At 36.0% G+C, this 22,838-nt stretch overlaps 3 protein-coding genes across 3 annotated transcripts; 2 read left to right on the top strand and 1 right to left on the bottom strand.

The window, feature by feature from the left end:
• The first annotated feature begins 10,512 nt into the window (after positions 1 to 10,512).
• On the top strand, positions 10,513 to 13,312 carry LOC109173395 (ATP-dependent DNA helicase PIF1-like). The gene is made up of 3 exons (XM_019322623.1): positions 10,513 to 10,570; positions 10,696 to 10,752; positions 12,693 to 13,312. Exons 1-3 carry the CDS (start codon positions 10,513 to 10,515, stop codon positions 13,310 to 13,312), a joined length of 735 nt encoding a protein of 244 aa, XP_019178168.1.
• Positions 13,313 to 13,738: 426 nt separating this feature from the next.
• On the top strand, positions 13,739 to 14,618 carry LOC109173394 (uncharacterized oxidoreductase At4g09670-like). The gene is made up of 2 exons (XM_019322622.1): positions 13,739 to 14,271; positions 14,559 to 14,618. The coding sequence occupies exons 1-2, from the start codon at positions 13,816 to 13,818 to the stop codon at positions 14,616 to 14,618; spliced, it is 516 nt and encodes a 171-aa protein (XP_019178167.1). The 5' UTR covers positions 13,739 to 13,815.
• A 3,690-nt stretch (positions 14,619 to 18,308) lies between these two features.
• LOC109173393 lies at positions 18,309 to 21,226 on the bottom strand. The gene is made up of 5 exons (XM_019322621.1): positions 21,020 to 21,226; positions 19,665 to 20,747; positions 19,060 to 19,162; positions 18,841 to 18,959; positions 18,309 to 18,707 (listed from the first exon to the last, which is right to left on the bottom strand). The coding sequence occupies exons 1-5, from the start codon at positions 21,224 to 21,226 to the stop codon at positions 18,309 to 18,311; spliced, it is 1,911 nt and encodes a 636-aa protein (XP_019178166.1).
• Positions 21,227 to 22,838: the final 1,612 nt, after the last annotated feature.

Genomic DNA, 22,838 nt, shown 5'->3' with positions numbered 1-22,838 from the left:
AGATATATTTGGCTTTCAGGCACAGAAGATTTAGTCACTGGAGCGCGCTAGAACTCGGAATGTAGAAGTAGATAGCTTTCCTTTTGGCCTGCGTGCCACGTTTATGTATTTACTCTTCGAGGATATTAGTTAGTTAGCCTGTGCACTTGGGTTCTCTAGCCCAGGTGTGGCATAGCACCCCGTACGCTTGTATTTACATCTTGGGTTTTAATAAGATTCTTCCTTTACTATAAGTTTAAAAAAAGTCTTAAAATTCTGGGGTGTTACACAATGTGCATAGGATATTTATACACCAACATCATTATATAATGCACCATATATATATAAACATCACACCATTGTTTCTAGAATGTGTTGTGCTTACAGATTTGGATTAGGATTTTCCAACACCCACTACCTGATAGCTTCCTCTGTCGCAGATAATGGTGTGTCAATGTCAAGCACGTATGTGATCGGTCTTCGTGCAATTGGGCTGTGCAGTCTAGCTGGGCATTTTCCCTTGTCTGCTGGTTGGGGTGGGGGGGTGGACTCGATGCAGGGGCTGGCTGCCCTTGGCATTCTGGTGTGACCTGTAATATTTAAAGGTGAGAGCATCAGGTTTTATAGTGTGTTAATTTTGGATTTATTACAGTTTATTACCTCAGTATTAGTGTCAGCTGCGCGAGTCTCATGCAAGGCCTGTTTATGGTGGTCAGAGAGGGGTTCTTGTTGAGCTGTCTCAGGGCATTCTTGGTGCCTGTCTACTTCTTGATCATCATCCACACCCAACTGAACTTCAGCAGGCTCATCAGCTTCATTTACATCCTGGTAGTCACGTGCAATTTCACTCACATCTGCCCAGCTTTTATTTGGTTTATCCTGTGACAACCCCAGGCTGAAAGAGGGTATATCATTTAGGAAGTTCCTTTTGTTCACCGCACGTACAATCTCATCAACTGCTTTCAGAAACTCAGGATCACTCCAGTAGGCGTCTTCGCTTTGGGTAAATGTCATTTGTCCATCTTCCTGTGCTTTGAATCCTAGCATTTGTCTAGCAGACTCAAAAACTTGCTTGAATGTATGATGTTCCAAAACAGCAGCAGGTGCATTTTCAATCAGTCTGGATATTCTCAGCAAACTTGTTGCAATTGTCCTTGTGTTGCTAGTAATCTCATCAACAAACTCCTGCATATGCACATCAAGGATATAATTAAACACACCAATGTATATCAAAATATACACTAAATACTATTAAGAAACACACCATTAGAGTACAGTATCTTATTCACACAAACTGATTAAGGTACCGTATTGTAAGATGCACAAAAGTCAATAGGTTTAAAAACAGTAAAAGAGATATAAGGGAGTACACCATGAATGTGACTCAAGTGGTCTGTTTTACCTGTAACGCAGTGGGAAGTGGTGCATTACTTTCAATAGCCAGTGGTTGGGGTCGAACATCAGATTGTATCAATGGGGGGGGGGGGGGACTTCCTTCTTTGAACTGTGTGTTGTCCAATGGCAAGGCATCTTCAAGACGGCCATATCCAAAGCCACCAGATTTTATTTCTGCTTGTTCTCGTTGATTGAGCAGCTTAAATGTCCAGCTCTTCATGGCAGGGAAGCTTCTCGGGACTGTCCTCCGGTAGAGCACCACACGGTCAACATAGAATATCTGCATTTTGCATTTTAGAGTATTAATTGATCAGTGGGTAATAAATTAGATGCATCTTGCTGGTAGTATATTTACCATCAGGAAAATAATTGGTCCTCCGTATCTCCCATCAACACTGTCCAGCCATGACTGCTTGCTGGTGATGAGCGAATTGATGACCATTCTACACCAATTTAGATTCTTGATGTTGTCAACATTTTGGAAGTTGTCAATGTAGCTTTGGTTGACATAACCATTGACTTGGGGCTCAACCAATACACTCATTACAAGCATTGCAAACTGTCTTTTGAACCAAGGATCAGTAGCATCTAATGTCAACATATGCTCAGACATAACATGGGGGGTGATGTAGCCGTTACTCTTTCCCAACATTTCTCTCCAGCCAGCCAGTAGTGTAGACACTTCCTTGGATGCCCTTTTAACAATTTCAATGCCTCCCATCGGCAGCCCCATTGTGGCAGCAACATCATGTTCTGTGATGGTTAGTCGTTCACCAGTTGGCAGGTTTAACGTGTTGCTCCTAGCGTCATAGTGTTGAACAAGCCAGAGCCCCAACTTCCTCGGGACATTGGTAATATTCAGGTCAAGAAGTCTCCCTAGTCCAATATCTTGTACACTTCTGCGTTGGGGATCAGTTAGGTCTGCAATTGGGTTCATTAATTGGGTGGGAAGGGGTCGTATCTTCAGGCCAGCTTCTGTGTCTTCAACTTCCAGTACATCTTCCTCATCACTTGAGCTGGACTCATCTTGATTTTGTTGCTCGGAATCTTCATTTTGCAGCTCAGACTCGATTCTTTCAATGAGGTCAAGGGCTTGTTGCCTCTTTATTTGTTTTGCTGTCCGGGGGTCTTCTAGTTCTAATGTTTTCCTCTTTGTGTCTGCATGATATAAGCTCAATGTTGAAAAATACACCAATATCAAACTAAAACACACAACAATGTTTTTCAATATATTCAAGTAATGTAGTCCAGAATACACTATTATTTATTGAAATATACACTACAATCAACAACACAAACACAAGAAATAATACACCAATATAAAACTAAAACACACAACAATGTTTTTTATTATATTCAAGTGATGTAATCCAGAATACACTATTACTTAGTGAAATATACACTATTACTTAGTGAAATATACACCAATATCAAAATAAAACACACAACAATGTTGGTTACCATACTCAACTTAGGTAGGTCAAAATACACCAGTAGGTATTCAAATGTACACTACAGTCAACACACAAGCACAATGAAAAAATACACCAACATCAAAGAAAAACACACAACAATGTTGGCTACAATACTCAACTGAGGTATGTCAGAATACACACAGTAGGTATTGAAATGTACACTACAGTCAACACACAAGCACAATGAAAAAATACACCATTACACCAGTATTTATTGAAATATATTACACGATGCCATTGCTAATGCACAGAACAAAAACGATATGGATGAGTGGAAGCATGTAGGGCACTGAAAATACTCTAATTACATATTTAGTATACACCGATCATCAATCAAAACACAAAAAAAGGTCTATTTCGAGTATATATTACAGAATGCAGTGAGTTCATACCCATGCGCGCCGGTTCCTTGCCTTTTTTGACCATTATTCGCCGTCTTCCGTGGAGTAAGGAGAGCACGTCGTCGCCGGGAGAGTGAGAGAAGTGGAGCGGTTCTCTTGTGCTTTGGGATTGTGAATCAATACGACTTGTAGAAGGAACCTTTTACACAGTGTTTGAATTGAATGAAATGACAGATCTACCCCTCTCTGCTACGCTAAACATAAATAGGCGCGCCATAAAATTATACTCTTGTCCGTTGGATTGAAATGATCATACGGCTCTTATTTGACCACACTGCCACACCTAAGGTATATGCCATACGTGATCACGCCTATATATATATATATATATATATATATATATATATATATATATATATATATATATATATATATATATATAATTAGGTTCTGGTGCGGTTAGGGTGCCCAGGTGCGGTTGTTCGGTTTCCTGGACCATTCATCTCGCTTAAATCAACGTCCAGGATTGTCAAAATTTTAAAATAAAATAAAAAACGCGGTGACAATTTTGTAATTTTTGCATCTAGGCCAAAATTAAGGTGAGCGGATCTGTGATTAATGTGCGTGAGTTTTGTATATAAGATGCGTGAGGTTTGTGTGTAAAATGCGTGAGTTTTGTGCTTAATGTGCGTGTGGTTGTGCTTAACGTGAGTAGTTGTTAAAACTTAAAGTGTGGACTTTGGTGCTTAAGTGCGTGAGATTTGTTCTTAATGTGAGTGGAGTTTGTGCTTAATGTGCGTAGGGTTTGTGCTTAATGTGCATGAGGTTGTGCTTAATGTGCGTGAGTTTTGTACTTAATGTTCGTGAGATTTGTTCTTAATGTGAGTGGAGTTAATACTTAAAGTGCATAGGATTTGTGCTTAATGTGCGTGGGTTTTGTACTTAATGTGGGTGAGTTTGTGCTTAATGCCAGTAGATGTTGAAACTTAAAGTCTGTGAGTTAATATTTAAAGTGCGTGAGGTTGTGCTTAATGTGTGTGAGTTTTGTATTTAATGTGCGTGAGTTTGTGCTTAAGATCTAACACTTAAGGTGCGTGTTTCTATCACTTAAGGTGCGCCATTTTTAGCTTATGCTTCTTTCTTCCAGACACGCGTGGGTTTTTTTTTTTTATTATTATTTTCATTGATTTGAGTCGTTGATCTAAATTTGATCAACTGCTCAGATCTAACCGTTATACCCGTACCTGAACCCTTCCATATATATATATATATATATATATATATATATATATATATATATATATATATATATAAGTTTCTAATTTAGAAACAAGTTAAGAAATTAAAGTAAGAGGTATGAAAGAATTTTATTATTTAATGAAGAGGTATCAAAGAATTTTGTCAAATATTATGTGTACATAAAATATTATTCAGTAATCGAAATAAGAATGACGCTATTTATATGAGGATGTACACTGGATCGGATAAATTCTGTTTTGTGACTCTTGAATATAAAAAATTTTATTGCCACATCAAGATGTAAAGTTGAAGAGAATTAGGAGTAACTTTAACCAAGTTGGTAAAGTTACATTGTTAGCTCGGTAATTACAATGTTCTAAGTTTAGTTTCTAGTAGAGCAACATATTAACTTTCTTGGTTTGAGCCGAGTCAATTATGGATAATTTATGTTAATTTGTCTTCTTATAAGTCATTTGTTAGCTAGGGTCACAAAGTGTAGGAAAAAATAATATATATTTCTTGGAATAATTATGATCCACTTCCATTTTCCTAACAGTTTGGTCTAAATATATGCACGTTAGGCATTAACTTTTAACATGTGTGCGTAGAATGTTACGTGGTAATATGGAAATTGTCCCTAAATTCCTTAATTTTTAAGAGGGGATTTCATTTTATAATTATTACAAATTTAAAAGTTTAATAATAGTAAGATCATAGCGTTTGACTTTTCAAAATAGAAATAAATAAATATATATATATATATATATATATATATATATATATATATATATATATTAAAAACTTCAGTTAACCGTTCGGTTAATTCGGTTAATCGACCCTTCTGAACCGAATTAACCGTTAACTGAAGTTTTGAAATTCATTTAACCATTAAACGAACTGAAAAAGTTCGGTTACCATATATATATATATATATATATATATATATATATATATATATATATATATATATATAGTAATTGTGTAATACTAATACAAATATATAATGGACTATGGATGTTATGGATGAATTTATTATGATATGTATTGTATTTTAATTGGATTTATTATTTTAGGTGATTTTTAAGATTTTAAATTTTAGCTTTAAAAAGTTCGGTCAATAGGTTAACTGATCGATTAACCGAAAAAAATTTCTGTTCGGTTAATTCGGTAACACAAAATTTGGTTCGGTTAATGGTTAAATGTTTAAAAAAATCGATTAATTTGGTTTGGTTAAAACGATTCGGTTAACCGATTAAACACCCCTAGTCCTTCCCATTTGGCTGCAAATTTGCTCCCGTCTGGGGCTGGCTTGCTTCTCTGTTCCTCAATACATAATCGCCCGCCTGAAAATAGCGGGGTCAAACACGTTTGTCGTGGTAGGCCTTTGTTTGTCTCTGGTAGTTTTCAACTCGGATTGCCGCCGCCTTTCTCTTATCATCCACCAGGTGGAGGCAGGCTCGGTGGTGCTCGTCGTTGGTGTCGGGGTCGTACTCCTCTGTTCTAGGGGAGGGTATGACTGCCTCGGCGAGAGCTCGAGCTCATCATCTTAACTTGAATTTACTTTTTATGTTTTTGGCTTGTAATATTAACAAACAGTTTGTGTATTTTTTTTAATCTTGTTTTTTATTATTTTTATTATATATACTTATTTTGTTTATTTCAATTATTTGGTTATTGTTTGTGAACGTGTTCATGTTTGTTAACGTTAATAAATATGTTCGTGAACGTGTCATGTTCATGAACATATTCATTAACGTTATTGAACATGTTCACGAACGTGATCGTTAACGAACATGTTCGCGAACATTAACGAATACTAATAAACGATTAACAAACGAACACGAATAGGATTTTCAAAAATCTTAACAAACAAACACGAACACCCCAAAAAACTTAACAAACGAGCACGAACAGCCTCTATTCATTTATATTCGATTCGTTAACAGCTTTAATTTCAGGTGAAGAGTGAATTACTATATTTTGTTCTTAGATCTACATCATCTCCCTACACATCTCCAAAGTCCAAAGTCCGTCCCACTAATCTCAACAATATGCTCTTAACTTTTTTAACCAATTCACTACATCAAATCTGTCTCAACTTCAACTCATTGGAAGCCACCCTCCCCAAGCAAATTGTAATCCTTCCAAGAATTTTAGGTGTTTTGTTCTAAAGTTATCTTTATTGTTGCAATCCTCTCTCTTTTCCAAAAAAGAAAAAAAAAAAAAAAAAAAAAAAAGACTTCACCGCCATATCAACATATTTGCAATACTCTATTATTTTATTCTCTCTATTTTTTCCTTTGCAAAATCCCAATAAAAAAAAAATGCGATTGCACTTAGGAGATGAAAAATAATAAAGATCAACATTTACCGTTTAAAGTCAATAGGAGACAAGAACTTCTCCAAACTTGAGCATTGACCAATTAGGTGCTATTTAGTTCGCGGAAAATATTTGAAGGGATATAGAATTGAAATTCAATAGAAAAGAAATTACTGCAAAAATTAATTACATTGTTTGGTTGGTGAAAAATAAATTACTCGAATATCGATTCTATTGTTTGGTTGAGTTTGAAATTGTAAGGAATCTACAAATCTAATAAGAGCTTAAGCCCTTAACTGGAACCAAAAAAAAAAAAATGTCCGTAGTAGTTGTTTCTTAAAATGAATGGTTCATATTATTTTGATTTTAGTATTTTTTTAAAAATAATTTTCTTTATTTACCCTCTATTATATTATTTTCTTCCATTAAATAACCTTAAATTCCGTTAGTATAAACTTTAGTAACGGGATATTCCGTTAACTATTTATTATTCTTAACATACTCATTAATTTATATATGAAAGGTTTTAGGTTCGAACCCCATCCCACTTAAAGTTGGCATAATTGTTAAACATATATTATGAATATGTTAAAATGTATTAAAAATATATATAATATAAAATTTAACATAAACTTTGGTCAAATAATTAGTCCGACTAAATACATAGTATCCAAAGTTGAGCATCACAGATTATAAATTAGGAACTTTAAAAATCATTTGATTTTCTTGAAGAAAAATTAGGTTAAGGTTTTTTTTTAATGTTTAATTAATCTTCCTTTAATTATTTAGAACAAAACTTAATATTTCAATTATGCTTTTGCATTATTGGAATGATTTAGGTCATTATGGTATTAATATTTTTTTTATAATGGTACAATTGTACATTACTTTACAAATATTATACTATTATTTTTTTTATTGAACAAAATTGTTCTTATATCGTTTTCAGACCTGTGCGGCCTAACTACAAAGTTGTTGATCATAAATACAATTACACATGGACTCTAAAACGGCAGGACCATTTTTCAAATAATTGACAATGTTACCATCCTACTAGCTCCAATTAAACAAGTTTACACATCGAAATTTTATTAATGCATGAAAACTTCTAAAGAAATTTGTAAGTTAATTTTTACTATATCATTATAACAATATCTATTGTAACCATATATATTTTGAATTATTTATTATCATCCTCTATTGACAGCAATTGTAACAATTGTCATTGACAAACTCTCAAAACAATTTGTCTCAACAAGGAATGGAAATTAAAAAAGAAAAAAATCATTGATTTCAATGTTGTAAATAAAAAGTATGTAAATTAAATAAATTAGTAGTTACAACAAAAAATAATGCATATGCATTTAAATAATTTAGAATTAGATATCTATAATGCTTTATTTAAAAAAATTATTCATTATTAAAAATTTTAGAAGCGATATAATTTCATTAGTTATATTATCTTTATTTTCTAGAATTCAAAGATTTCTTACCTTCAAATTTATTAATTTATTATTTTTTTTTTTGAAGGATAAGTGGTACTTTCATTAGAAATAAGCCACAATAATGTCAGGAGGGATTAAATCTCAATACATAGTAGTATGAAACGTTGTAGATACTAAAGCATGTGCTAAGTAATTGTTTAATCTAAGAATAAAATTAAATGAGCAAAAAACAAACTCAGTTGTAGCTGCTCGACAACTATCGATAGCATAGCCAACGTACGACCGGAACACAGATGGTGGCGAAGTGAGATAATGCTGTAGTGTGAGGCAATCTGTATAAAGCTTTACAGACACATCTCCCAGATTCTTTAGCCATGACAGAACTTCCTTGCATGCAATTGCCTCGGCCATGAGCTGTGAGAAACAATTCTGAAGGGGCATACCGAATATAGCAATATATTCTCTGTTCGCATAGAGGAGGACTGCACTTGTTGTTGCCCTGCCTGACTCGTGGAGATAACCTGCATCAAAGCGGCAAATCCTCGGTTGTGGGGTGGCTATCGCCGCTGCCACGGTGGTGAACTGCCCTGTAGCATCGGCGGTGCATTGGTTGGATCGGCAAGCTGATCTACCGACGCCGCTGCTACGGTGTGGACGTGATGAGCTCGCTGCCATGCTTGCATGGTTGCGATGGCTGCCGCAATCAGACTCCTTGGGCGTGGAAGACAGGCATCCCACACCGCTCCATTCCTTGCTCGCCATATGTGATATAGTATAGTTGTTGCATATAATATCTATATACATATAAAGGTCACTAATTTTCAGCCAATCAAATGGCTTCATTTTCCCACCCATGGAAAATTACACCGTTTTGGTGTTTTGTTTTTTTTGTTTTTTTGTTTTTTTGTTTTTTTTTTTTTTTTTTGCTGATTCAAATCTAAGAATGTCCTACCTACTTTGGATTTATTTTTTATTATTTAATAATCAGATCATATCAGATTTTGCGTGAGATTTTTAGCCTAATTTTTAGGTTGTTGGCCTATTGTAGAGTTAGTATTGGTATGGGCATGGGCTTCTTCATACTATGCGTGAAGTCTCAGTTTTTAGGGGTATGGGATTGCTGTCAAGCCTATATATTTTCCAATATAATAATACGTATAGGAGGTGATTTCCGGGGCCATATATACATACACAATGAGACATAATTTTACAAGTACGCGAAGAGAGTAGTGAAACCCAAAACAATACAATTTACAGTAAGCTTTGCAGTGACCATCTCTGAAACATCTCGGATGTCTGGGCAATTCATCCTTGGTGCAAACCTTCATCCACAGCTTACTACGAAGGCAATTAAGCTGCGTTGTGTAAGGAATTATGTGGTCACTGAAACAAAGGGAGAAAACAACATAAGAAGCCAAGAGTGCGTGTTCGTAGATGAACATGTGTTATTCCTACATTACCTTATAATTTTTACTCTAACTATGTTATTTTGGTTCTTTGAAATATAGGGTATGTTCATCCATGTGCATACACTTTTAGAACCATTTGCCTATCATGATTAGGTAATATCATAGCAAAACATGTAAACAGTGGCAACAAAAAAAAAAAAAAAAAAACAAAAAAAAAAACAAAAAAAAAAAAAAAAAAAACTAACAAATGAGGAAGTTGCCTCTAAGTTACAGATTGAAAACCACACCTCATTTTGTTATTTTACACTTAGACTTTGCCCTATTAGTTTGATCTACAATTTGATATAGATGATAGAAAGACATTACTCAACAAATGATAATACCACAAGAAATTATGGGAAAAAAATTAGCACCTAAATTTTCATATTCTATCAAACCAAATAGACATTATGCCTAGCTACTTAGATCGATAATAACACATACACATATTAATCAACAAATCAATCATATAGTAACCACTAGCACATTGGTTTTCATTTTTTCTTGACCAAATAGACACTAGAATCACCACTCAAAATTAGAACTTGAAAAATGTATGTAATTTCATGGCATCAGAACTTGAAGTGAATTGAAAAAGAAAAAAGGTGTGTGAAAAAAATTAGAACTTGAAAAGGGGAAATAGTGCAAAAAACAAAGGAGTTGTACTTAGATAAACTCAAAGGTTTAGTAAAAAATAGAGATGTTGGACTGATTTGAGTTGCAAGAGACTGGAATTTGATGTGCAGCAGCTTGAGACTTACAGTGGAGGGCTGTTGTTCTTAAAAAAAAAAAAAAAAAAAAAAAAAAAAAAAAAAAAAAAAAAGAGAGAGAAAGGGAAAAGTTGATGGAGGAATAAGGAAGACCATCTACATGGTGGTCTCTTCATGCTTAAACAATTTTGCAATGCAGTATGGTGCTGAATACAGAGGTACACTCTGAACCTATGGGATAAATTTGGATCTGGATTTCTGGGAAAATGAGAGAACGGAAGGAATAAGGAGGTCCACCCAATAAGGTGGTGGGTTATAAATGAAATCTGAGCTGCTAAAACAGGTCAAGATGATGAAGATGGGTTGATGATGGCTTCTAATCTGCAGCAGCAACCTGAAGGTTCTAAAAGTTAAGGGTTGCTACTGCCATGAGAATGATTCCACATTGGAAGAGGATTTCTCATATGAAATGGAATGTTATGAAGGTGGAGGGCTGTGAGATGATCTAAACTGCAACAGATGCTGCAAATCTGAGTGCAGATGTTGAAAAAAAAAAAACAAATCTGATATGATTTTGAAATGATTTTTTTGTTATTTCAATTCCTAAAAATAGCTATCAACTTAATTGAGTATAATCAAGTTACACAAAATCCAATACATACTATATTTCTACTATTTATAGACATAGTCATACTATAAGTATCAAGCATTAATTGCTGATGGTAAGTTTTGACTTTGTAAAACTAATGTGTGATAGTGACTTTTCAATTCTCTACAATTTGATATCTATATATACAACTCATTTAAGACTAACAAAGAATCATCTATATTCTCCACTAATCATCTATATACAACTCATTTAAGACTAACAAAGAATCTACCATTAATGTGATTGCATAGTGAATAATTGTAGTAAGAATGAAGAAATTGACGGGATCAACTACGATATGTGGAAAAAGAAAATATGCTATGTATTAATTTTTATTTTTGTGTTGCTAGCTATAAATTTTTTCAGTCGAAAAAGGAAATATGCTATGTATTAAAATAGTCAAAAAAAATCTAACTATAGTCTCTATAGCTTTACAAAAATCCAGGGAATCTGAAACCCTAAGGATGCATATTAATATAGGAAATAATTTTTTTTTTTTAAACAATAGGTTTAAGGCATAATGAAATACATAAATTTGTGACAGAAATTAAAATTATATATTCTAAAGCTTATATATACAAATTTATAAATATTTATATCCTGCATGTTGAATAATCATAAAAAATGTAAGAAAAAAATTTAAGTCGAAAGGGTTTTTAGACTTACGTTTTTGTGGATTTTCTGTAGTTTCTCCGGTTGAGATTGTAGATGGTCCGAACTGCTTCTTTGATTTCCTTGAGAGTGAATTTAGCGTTGAAGGGGTTTTGTGTTTGTGCGTGTAATCCGTGAATCGCAGTGAAATGATGTGTAATTTGTGTCTGTCAGAGTGTGTGCTTGTAGATGTTTAGAGAGATGGCGGGTGTTTTAGAGTTGAGGGTTGTGGATGGAGAACTGAGTGAAATAAACTGAAATTTTTGTAGTTGAGGTTGTGTGTTTGTAGGATTGTAGATAGAGTGTAGAGATTTGAGCGATTTGAGCTCATCGGGTTTTCGTCGAAGATGTGAGTGAAATGAGTTGTGAGGTTTGAGTGCGGAGGTTTGAGGGCGGAGGGCAGAATGTTGTGGTCGGCGAGGTGAGTGAAATTTTTCTTCATTTCCGGCGGGTAGCGGAGGGCCACGGCAGAGCTGTGGTCTAATTGTAGAGAGATGGCGGAGTGTTTAGGGCGGATGTATCGTCGGTGATCTGAGAGAAGACGGTGGGTGGATTTGTTTTGTTTATCTTGTAAGCGGGTTGGGGATGCGGTTCGGGTAGAGTGGGTCGGGTTTGGATCAAAGGTATGTTTTTGTTGGGCTGTTGCTTTTTAGACTATAATATAATTGTTGGGCTTTAAGTTGTTATTTGTTTATTTTAAGACATTGCATTGTTAAATTTTTTTTTTTTTTTTTTTGAAAATTGCATTGTTAATTTAATTTAACTATTTTTATAAAATGTTTATGAATTAATAATTTTATTTTAACTATGTTTGTTAAGTACATAATTAGTAATGAAATGTTATTTATGTTTAATTGATATAGATAATGGTGACTATAAGTATTGGCCTATTATTTTTATTTTGGTAGTTTTAACATATTGTATTTTTAATTTAATTATCCAATTTTTCTGAAAGGTTTATAAATTACTAATTTTATTTTAATTATATCGTTTGATTACATACTTAATGATTAAATGTCCCATATATTTAATTGATTTAGAAAATTGTGATGACCAAGTGGGTTCCGATGTTCGTTGTGAATATCGTGTTGTGCATAGGTCAAATTTTCATGGACAATTATTTGCCGGAGTTTTTAGGTCTGCGTTTTCTATGAGTAATATGAACGTGGCAGAATGTCGAACATATTTTAGCTCTGACTCAATAAGCACTCATGATTCAATCGCCGCTCATCACACCCCGAAGTTCTTAAACGGGTTGAAGTGCTCCGGTGTGCCTAACCATTCGTTGGCTTTAAAAATTGGGTCTCCAGTTATGTTACTTCGAAATATAGATCATTCCACTGGTTTGTGCAATGGCACGAGGTTAATGATTTATAAACTAGGAGACCACGTTGTCGAAGCAAAAATTCTATTCGGAAGTAATGCAGGAACAAAGGTGTTGATTCCAAGATTGTCATTGACTCCATCAGATCCAAAGTTACCGTTTAAATTTCAGCGGAGGCAATTTCCCTTAATGTTGTCGTATGCTAACAAGAGCAAAGGTCAAACAATGTCTACAGTTGGGCTATTACTGAAAAAATCTATTTTTGTTCATGGACAACTTTACGTGACTTTGTCCAGAGTTAGCAATCCAAATGGCCAAGTTACGTATTTGCAATGACAATGGAGAATATGTTTCTTCAACGTCAATGTTGTATATAAAGAAGTATTTAATAATATATAAGTTTTGTATGTTCTTTCTTTTTTTGCAACATACATTTTATATAGAGTAAAAGACATTTTTGGTCCTAGACTTATAGTGGCACGGACAATTTTAGTCCTTTATAAAAAAATCAGACAATTTGTAGACACTCTTATTGTGACGAGGACAATTTTGGTCCTCCGTCACTTTTCACGTTAGATGTCCCGTTAAGGAAGGGGTATTTGCGTCTTTTCGTCATACCTCCTCTTTATTCCCTCACTGAGTTTTGTGTTCTTCATTGCAGATTCACGAAGAAGAAATTGAAGTTGCCGACCACACTGCTAATACCACATACCACACACCACTATAGTTGTTGCAATTGCAGTAAAATTAGCCAGTGGTCTTCACAATTTCAATCCTGCTCCGTTTCTCGAATCTCGAGCACTCCACACACTGAGCACCTTAAACCACTCGCATAGAAAATGTTGGTTTCGCCGCCGATTCAAATCGGAATCATCGGGTGTGTCGAAATCGCCGTCGGCAGCCGCAGTCTATCACAGAGTGCCACCCTTCACGCCGTCGGCAGTCGCAGTCTCGAAAAGGCCAAGAAATTTGCCGCCGATGATGGTTTCCCGGCTTTCGCTAAGGTCTACGGCAGTTACGAAGCCGTTCTTGATGGTCCGGATGTCGACGCCGTCTATATGCCCCTCCCGACGGCTTTGCATTCCAAGTGGGCTGTCTTGGCTGCCCAGAAGCAGAAACACTTGTTGCTCGAGAAGCTTGTGGCGCTGAATTCCAAGGAATTCGATACGATTTTGGAAGCATTCGAATCCAATGGGTTGCAACTTATGGACGCTACCATGTTGATGCACCACCCTCGCGCCGCTAAGATGAAGGAATTCATCTCCAACCCGGACCTGTTCGGTGAACTCAAATCGGTACAGAGATTAAAAAAATGAACTTTGTACTACTTGATTATTTCATTTTTCAATCAATCCTTAAAAAGATCTCTCTCTCTCTCTCTCAATTATTCAAACTCTCAGATTCCAACCAGAAAGCAAAAATATATTTGTATTGAGATTTCACCCAAAACAAAATTTTCAAGGTGAAAATTAAACCTGTTCTAATCTTCAGACCTACAAAGGGGAAGAAATCGTGTGCGATTTTAGATGAACTTGAACCCATATCTGATCTGCTAGCTAATTTAATACCCATGTTCTTTCAGGCACTTATTATAAGTTCTCTAAACGCCGACTTCAATTTCTTCTTCGTGAATCTGCAATGAAGAACACAAAACTCAGTGAGGGAATAAAGAGGAGGTATGACGAAAAGACGCAAATACCCCCTCTTTAACGGGACATCTAACGTGAAAAGTGACGGAGGACTAAAATTGTCCTCGTCACAATAAGAGTGTCTATAAATTGTCTGATTTTTTTATAAAGGACTAAAATCGTCCGTGTCACTATAAGTCTAGGACCAAAAATGTCTTTTACTCTTTTATATATATATATATATATATATATATATATATATATATATATATATATATATATATATATATATATATATATATATATATATATATATATATATATATATATATATATATATATATATACACTTTATTTTTTGTCCGTGCATCGCACGGGTTGATAACTAGTTCCATTAGAGTCAAGAACATCTAGAAGATCACCAAACCAATAATGAAAAATATTTCTCACAAAATTGGGTATTGGAAGGTTGGATAGTCCCCAAATGGCTTTTGCATAATCACATAACACCAAGGCATGCATAGTGTTTTCATGAAATATTCCACACATAGCACACCTTGGATCCACATCCACTCTCTTTATAAGTAAATTTGTAGTAGTGGGGAGAATATCACTAATAGCTCTCCAAAGAAATGTCTTCCACTTGGGGGGATTTTGAGCTTCCATAGAGCAAACATTTATTCAAACCCCCCTCCCTATCTTCATAATTTCCCACAATACGCTTATATCCACTTTTTACCGAATACATTCCTTTCTGGTCTCCGTGCCAATACCAAGTATCATTATAATCAGGGGAGATAGGTATTCTCATAATATTTGTAACATCGACAGGTTGGAATAAATCAGTTAGTATGGAATGATCCCATGAACCAGTTTCTTGATCAATCAATCCTACCACCTTGGGCTCTACCAGTTGCATAGGCATCTCAGTATCATAGGTTCCTGGTCATCCTGTAACCATTGATGATCCCATATCAGCGTATTTTCTCCATTCCCAATCCTACGTCTCACACCGCTACAGATTAGACCTTTGGCTGCCATTATACTACGCCAACAGAAACACACCACTACAAATTAGACCTTTGGCTGCCATTATACTACGCCAACAGAAACTGGGGTTATTTCTTATTTGGGCATCAAAAAGTGAACCATTGGGGTAATACCTTTCTTTATAAACTCGGGCTACCAATGATTCATGCTTAGTAAGCATCTTCCATGCCTGTATACCTAACATAGCTAGGTTAAAGGCACGCAACTCCTTGAAACCCAGGCCTCCATGTTTCTTTGGAATACATAATTTGTCCCAAGCCTTCCAGTGTATTCCATGGTCAATACCCGATCTCCACCAGTAACGGTTCATGGTCCGCTCAATGGCTGTGTGGACAGATATAGGCAACAGAAAGACACTCATTGAAAATGTAGGCATAGATTGTGCTACACTTTTCAATAAAATCTCCTTGCCTGCCTGTGATAATAACTTTTTACTCCATGATCCAATTCTTTGCCTTATTTTATCCTCAATATACGAGAAAGCCGCCCTTTTATTTCTCCCCACAAACGATGGGAGCCCAAAATATTTCCCAAAGTTAGGTGCATGTACCACCCCTAGAATTTGAGCTACCTCCATTCTATCCATTACACCCGTATTTCTGTTGTAACATATACTTGACTTATGATAATTAACCACCTGCCCAAACATTTTTTCATACACAGCTAGACAATCCTTTATCTTACTAGCCTCTTGTGCATTGGCCTTAAAAACTAAAAAACTATCATCTGCAAAAAACAAGTGAGAGATGGGGGGGAGGTGTGGGTCCCCTTGCCACTCTGCAACCATGCATAGAACCATCATTCTGCGCTTGCTGCAATAACAGAGAAAGACCCTCTGCACAGATAATGAAGAGATAAGGATAGAAGGTCACCCTATCTCAAGCCACGAGTGGGTAGAACTGGGGCGCTACGCGTGCCATTTATCAGAAAATTGTAGGACACTGTAGTTACACACAGCATAATCAAATCCACCCAACTAGGATCAAAACCTAGTGCCAAGAGCATGCCACGCAGGAAGGACGACTCCATCGGTCATATGCTTTCGCCATATCCAGCTTGAGAGCACTCCATCCTGCAACCCCACACTACTTTCTGTTCAAAAAATGACCCACTACTGTTGCTAGGAAGATATTATCAGTTATAAGTCTGTCCGGGATAAAGACACTTTGTGAGTCAGATATAATTTCCTCCATCATAGGCTCCATCCTATTCGTTATCATTTTAGCCATAACCCTATACACAACATTACTTAGAGCTATCGGTCTAAGATCAGTAACTATTTGAGGGATATCTTTTTTTTGGGGGGGGATCAAGACCACATCCGTATCATTTAACCCCTCAGGGAATTGGCGTGAATGCAGGCAGTTAATCACAAAATTGGCAACATCCCCCTACTACACCCCAGAAATGTTGATAGAATCCCGGATTCATTCCATCCGGACATGGTGCCTTATCATGAAACATTGCAAACAGCGCAGATTTTACTTCTTCCAATTCAAAGGATCGTAACAAATAATCATTATGTGCTTGGGTGACTCATTGAGATATCCCAGCAAAGAGACTATCCCCATTCTCAGGGTGACTAGAACATAAAATATGATTAAAATAATCCAAAATAACAGTGTTCATAGCCTCCTTTTCCACCCAAACCCCACCATCATTCATGAGTCTAGATAAAGTATTCTTTTTCTTACGATGAGAGGCATACCCGTGATAATACTTTGTATTGGCATTAGCATTCCTGAGCCAATGCTACTTGGATCTCTGTCTCCAATAGATATCCTCCTGAGCCTCAAGACGACCCAGCTGCTCCTCCAGGCGCTGAAATTCAGCTAGCGAGACCGAATCAGTGTGGCCACGCAGACGCTGTTGGTCCTTTCGCAGGGTGTTAATCTGGTCACCAAACTTGTGATGTAGATCACCACCCCACCGGGTCAATTTGTCTCCACAGTATAAAATACAATCCTGCAAGCCCATGCTCCTACCTTCCTCCCATGACCTTTCCACAACACCCCTACATCCGTCATCATGCAGCCATGCCATCTCAAACGGAAACCCCTCTTGCTAGTTCCACCCCTCCCTACGGAGTCATGGATCCCCAGGAAGAGAGTCGTGTGATCAGATCTTCGTGTTGGCAAATTCGTGAGCCTAGCCCCCACCACAACATTTCGCCAAGCATCCGTAGTGAGCACTTTATCCAATCTTTCATCAATCCAGTTAGGCGTTCCTTGTCCCTTTTCCAAGGTTGCAGTAGGCGCTAGTCGGGCGACCGAGCAGCGCCTAGCTCCTAGGCGGGGCCTAGGCGAAATCTAGGCGGCGCTAGGCAGACTCTAAAAAAAATTAAAAAAACAGTAACAGACTTGCAGTTTGACAATTTTAATGAAACTATTTTCAACATTCAATCAAATAGCACGTCCAAATAATAAAAATATCATACATTCCTTGATTTCCTTCAAACAACTAAACAAGTCAAACACTCAATTACTCAAACAACAATACCACATTTAATCACCCAACTAATGAAACAAGTGAAACAACATCCAAGTATCATTGTTTAAAGTTTAAACTTACAAGTTACAACATAATTAACATTCAACAAAAATTCAACATTAAGTCTAAATTTTAAAGTTTTGAAATCCAAAGTGATTCGTGAATCATGATTGAATAGGATCATTGCCAATTTCTTCATATTGTCCATATTGCTCAATAACATGTAGCCCATCATCTTCAAACTCCACTTCATTTATTTCCTCCTCACTTTCCCCTTCCGATTCAAAGTTATCTTCATCAAGATCCCCCAATCTAGCACTTCTACGGGGTTGTAATGCTTCATCCACTTCCATAGCATTATTGTTGCAATCCAATCCCGGCTCAGTATCATCATTCTCAAGATTTTCCACAATCCAATCTTGTACTAAACTTGCATCACTACCAACCAACTTTTCAATATTTTTATCTTGCTTGCTCTTGTTCATCAAAGTAGCATTAAATTGGACAAAAACTAAATTGTTGAGACGATTTGATTCAAGTCTATTTCTCTTCTTTGTATGTATTTACAATTCAAGTAATAAATATATTCAAAAGTTTAAATAATGATTAATAAAGTATTAACTATCATAATTCATATTTATATTAACATACCAAGTTGATAACAAACTAAATAAAATATCATATTAAGTTACTAACCTCTTCAAACGTGCTCCAATTTCTTTCACACCCCGAAGAACTAGATGTTAAAGAAAGAATCTTCATGGCTATTCTTCTCAATAAAAGGGCTGAGGTACCAAAATTTGACCACCAATTTGCTACAAAACAAAGTTCATAACAATTAATAACTATAAGTCTATAAATAAATAAATATAATTAAGTAAACAATAAAGTATTAAAAAATAAAGAATGACTTACCTAGATTAAAGTTGTCATCATTCACCTCACATGCTTTGATTGCGATACTTCTTCCAAACATCCCCTCCTTCTTCTTATATTTTGACAATTCTTCACTTAAAATCTTATTTTGCATTCAAAATCATTGACGAATAGAATATTACAAAAATCAACAACTCCAACAGCTACAACTTCGTCCAAATGAAGTTGTGGATCCTTATCTAAAAACATAATAAGTCTCAATCAAAGTTATATCCCTCATTTTTGTCCATGTTTTTAATGTTAACCATTTTGTACATTGTGCTTTTAGAGTTGTACTATACAATTTTTTGGACAAACATACCTTTACCGTTATAACTTCTGTTATCTTTTCCATCACTTTTACCATGCACATGCATCTACCATATATTTTCTTATATTCTTTAATGATAACAATATTTGTAAAACATTATATATTCATTATATATTGGATTAATATAATATATTAAATTTTATTTCACTTAGATTTTAATTAGTAAAAATTTGTTAGTTATTTTTAAAAATATAAATATTGGGCAGATGTTTTTGCGCATTGCGCATAGAAAAGACTAGTAATGGTAATAAGGATTAATATTAAACAAATATGCCATCAAATGAAGAGGAGAGTCAAGCCTATCTTTCATTTTTTCTTCAATAATGTCAATAATCGATTTATAGTTCCTTGGGACATCGGATAAAGCATGTTTGATTTCCTCTTTTGCTCTCATAAGCTCACCATATACAAACCCCATTGATGGCTTGCTATCACAATCAACAAGTCGAAGTACTCTCACCAATGGTGCAAAAACCTTCAAACATGCCGTTACACCTTGCCAAAATCCCAAACTTGTTACGGTTGTGTGTGCTACCTTCCCTTTAGCTATCTTGGAAAATTTACATGCCTCCCATTCATTGCTAGAAAACATTGCCCTTAGTTCAATCTTCTTCTCGGCTAAACTTTGCAAAGTAAGGAATGAAAATGCAAATCTAGTCACACCGGGTCTCACTATATCTCTCTTGTTTGTGAAAGTTCTCATCATTGCCAAAGTCTTGTGATGAGCATAAATAAAGATCGTTAAAGCCTTTGCTTGATCAAGGACTTTCTTGTACCTTGGGATATTTCCAATGCTTTGAAGCATTAGATTTATCGTGTGGGTGGCACAAGAAGTCCAAAAGATGGTTGGTCTTTTCTCTTTCAACAACTTTGAAGCTCCCATGTTGTTTGAGGCATTATCCGTGACAACTTGAACAACATTTTCAACTCCAACTTGTTCAATACCATACTCAACAAACTCATAAATATATTCACTTGTGTGTGAATCAAGTGAACATTCTTTAGAAGTAAGGAAAACGATACCTAAAGTTGAATTCACACACAAATTCATTACACTTCTTCTCTTTCTATCGGTCCAAGCATCCGTCATGATTGAGCATCCATTTTGCTTCCACTCCTCTTCATGTATCTTCAAAGACTCTTTCACTTTATCAACTTCTTTCTTCAAGAATGTTTCACTCATCTCATATCTACTTGGTGATTCAACTCCGGGACCAAATTGTGCAGTTGCTTCTAACATCATCTTAAAGCTATCTTTTTCAAATGCATGAAAAGGAATAGCGGCCTCATATGCACATCTACATATATATCCTTTCACTTTATTTGACCTTTCCTTCCATATTGCACCATCAATACGCTGTTATTGCAATGTTTTTCCTAAATTCATGAAAGGTTCGGGATTGATGCCACTTGCAAACTTATCCATTGGGCCAAGTGAACGTGGTGGCTTCATAGATCTAAGAGACCCTTGCAAGTCCTCAACATCAATTGACTCACTTCTACCATCAATATTCACCACGGCTCTTAAATAATCTTCATTCACTTTTTTATTTTTCCTTCTCATCTTGGCTTCATTGAGTGCATTTCTACACTAAAGTTGATCATCTTTAGTAGCTTTAGAGGACTAACATTTCCTTGTATATGAGCAATATGCTCTTTTATTCGATGCACTCCACCGGATAAAACTTTCCCGCACAACAAGCATTTTACTTCATCCAACTTTTTCCCATCAACTAAAATACCATATTCCCACCCTACATCATTTGATCTCCTTTTAAGTGTGGTTGCTTCAGAAGATCCAACACTTTGAGTAGCCGAAACACTTGATGAAGCCATTATAACTAAAAATCATACACAATAACTAAAAATCATACACAAAATAAAAGCAATTAAAAAACACACCAATTTGAACTCCCAAAAATTTGCATATACAAAATCAAATTTAAAATGATAGTCACTGACACTTAACAAACATTGAATAAAATATTTGATAAAAAAGTTTAGTCAAAATAAAAATTTCCTTATTCATTTGACCTCAAATACTATCTATTACTTCTACAAAGATGAAGTTACAGGAATAATCAAGCATTCAAGCATTATATGTATATTAATATTTGATAATCAAGCATTCAACCAAATGTTATTTGATTAAAAAATAATAAAACTTATACAGAGGATTTACAGAGGATATATATACAGAATTACAGATTACAGAGGATATATAGTATATACAGAGTTACAGACAGACAGACAGTAGGACAGTAGAGTGTATATTCAGAAAAATCAAGAATGGGTGAATTTAGTGATTTACTGTGGGAAGTGTTGTTTGTCTCAAGAATGGCCACTATACTTTCTTTGTCTCTTGAGTCAAGAATGACTTAGCCAGTAGGAAATGGTTGGCAACCAAATTCAACAATGATACAACTCATACAAGTAATACAAATATACAACACGTCAACACAAGTCACAAGCACATAAACATCAATGACCTCGACGGCGAGCTGGAAACTTACAAAAATGAAAGCCAAAAATGAATGGAAACTTACAGACGACGCCACGACGGTGACGGGCCGACAGCGACGCACAGCTGGAGTTGGAGCTTCGACGGCGACGGACGGCGCTTCGATGGAGGTCCAGACGGCGACGGCGCTTCGATCAATCCGATGGGGTGTCGACTCGAAGATGGAGGTCTCCCGAGTCCCGTCTCGCAAGAGTGAAACGACAAATAGAAGTTAGTGACTTAGGGTTAGGAGTCAAAATTAGAAATTAGAAATCAAAATTAGAATTCATTTTTTTATTTGGGTTTTTCGCTCAAAACGACGTCGTTTTGAGCGAAAAACCCAAATAAAAAAACTGAATTAACTCGGCCGACTGGGCCAAACTCGGCCGAGTCGGTCGCCCAGGCGGCCGCTTACTCGGCCGGCCAAGTTTTGGCAGCCTTTAGGCCAAAACGGCAAGGTTTTGGGCCGTCTAACCGCCTAGGCGGCTAGGCGGCCGAGTTTTGCATCCTTGCCCTTTTCCCATGTAAACTGATATCCCTCCATAGGCATCTACGACAATCCGCAATCCTCAATAGTGTCCTCAAAATCGCGAAGAAGACTAATCGAATGCTGGTTGCCCCTGCGTTTTTCATGCTGATAGAGTAAATCATTAAAGTCCCCCACGACAACCCAGGGGAGATCAGATCTGCCTACTAGCGATCTCAATAAATCCCAGGACTCGTTACGCATGTTCCTCTGAGGGAAGCCATAATAACATGTCATACGCCAGTTAGGGAAACCAGGAATAGTTACCTCAATATCAATATGGGTTTTCGAGTAACTCAACAGGCTCGCCGTATTATTTTTCCTCCATAGTAATGCTAGGCCGTCACTCAAACCATTGTTATCCACATAAAACATACCATCAAAACCAAGGGTGACACGTCCCACCATAGTCTCCATTAAAA

This window comes from Ipomoea nil, unplaced genomic scaffold, assembly GCF_001879475.1.
Source record: "Ipomoea nil cultivar Tokyo-kokei standard unplaced genomic scaffold, Asagao_1.1 scaffold0480, whole genome shotgun sequence".
Classification (NCBI taxonomy): Eukaryota; Viridiplantae; Streptophyta; class Magnoliopsida; order Solanales; family Convolvulaceae; genus Ipomoea; species Ipomoea nil.
This window is presented reverse-complemented; position numbering and strand designations above follow the sequence as displayed.

Coding starts and splice junctions, on each gene's coding strand:
- LOC109173395 (XM_019322623.1), top strand. CDS start 10,513: ATGGTGGTCTCTTCATGCTTAAACAATTTTGCAATGCAGTATGGTGCT. Junction 10,571..10,695: donor GTATGGTGCTGAATACAGAG/GTACACTCTGAA, acceptor CTGCTAAAACAG/GTCAAGATGATGAAGATGGG. Junction 10,753..12,692: donor TCTGCAGCAGCAACCTGAAG/GTTCTAAAAGTT, acceptor TAATTGATTTAG/AAAATTGTGATGACCAAGTG.
- LOC109173394 (XM_019322622.1), top strand. CDS start 13,816: ATGTTGGTTTCGCCGCCGATTCAAATCGGAATCATCGGGTGTGTCGAA. Junction 14,272..14,558: donor TGTTCGGTGAACTCAAATCG/GTACAGAGATTA, acceptor ATGTTCTTTCAG/GCACTTATTATAAGTTCTCT.
- LOC109173393 (XM_019322621.1), bottom strand. CDS start 21,226: ATGGCTTCATCAAGTGTTTCGGCTACTCAAAGTGTTGGATCTTCTGAA. Junction 20,748..21,019: donor TTGCTCATATACAAGGAAAT/GTTAGTCCTCTA, acceptor TTGCAATAACAG/CGTATTGATGGTGCAATATG. Junction 18,708..18,840: donor ATTGGAGCACGTTTGAAGAG/GTTAGTAACTTA, acceptor CTTGAATTGTAA/ATACATACAAAGAAGAGAAA.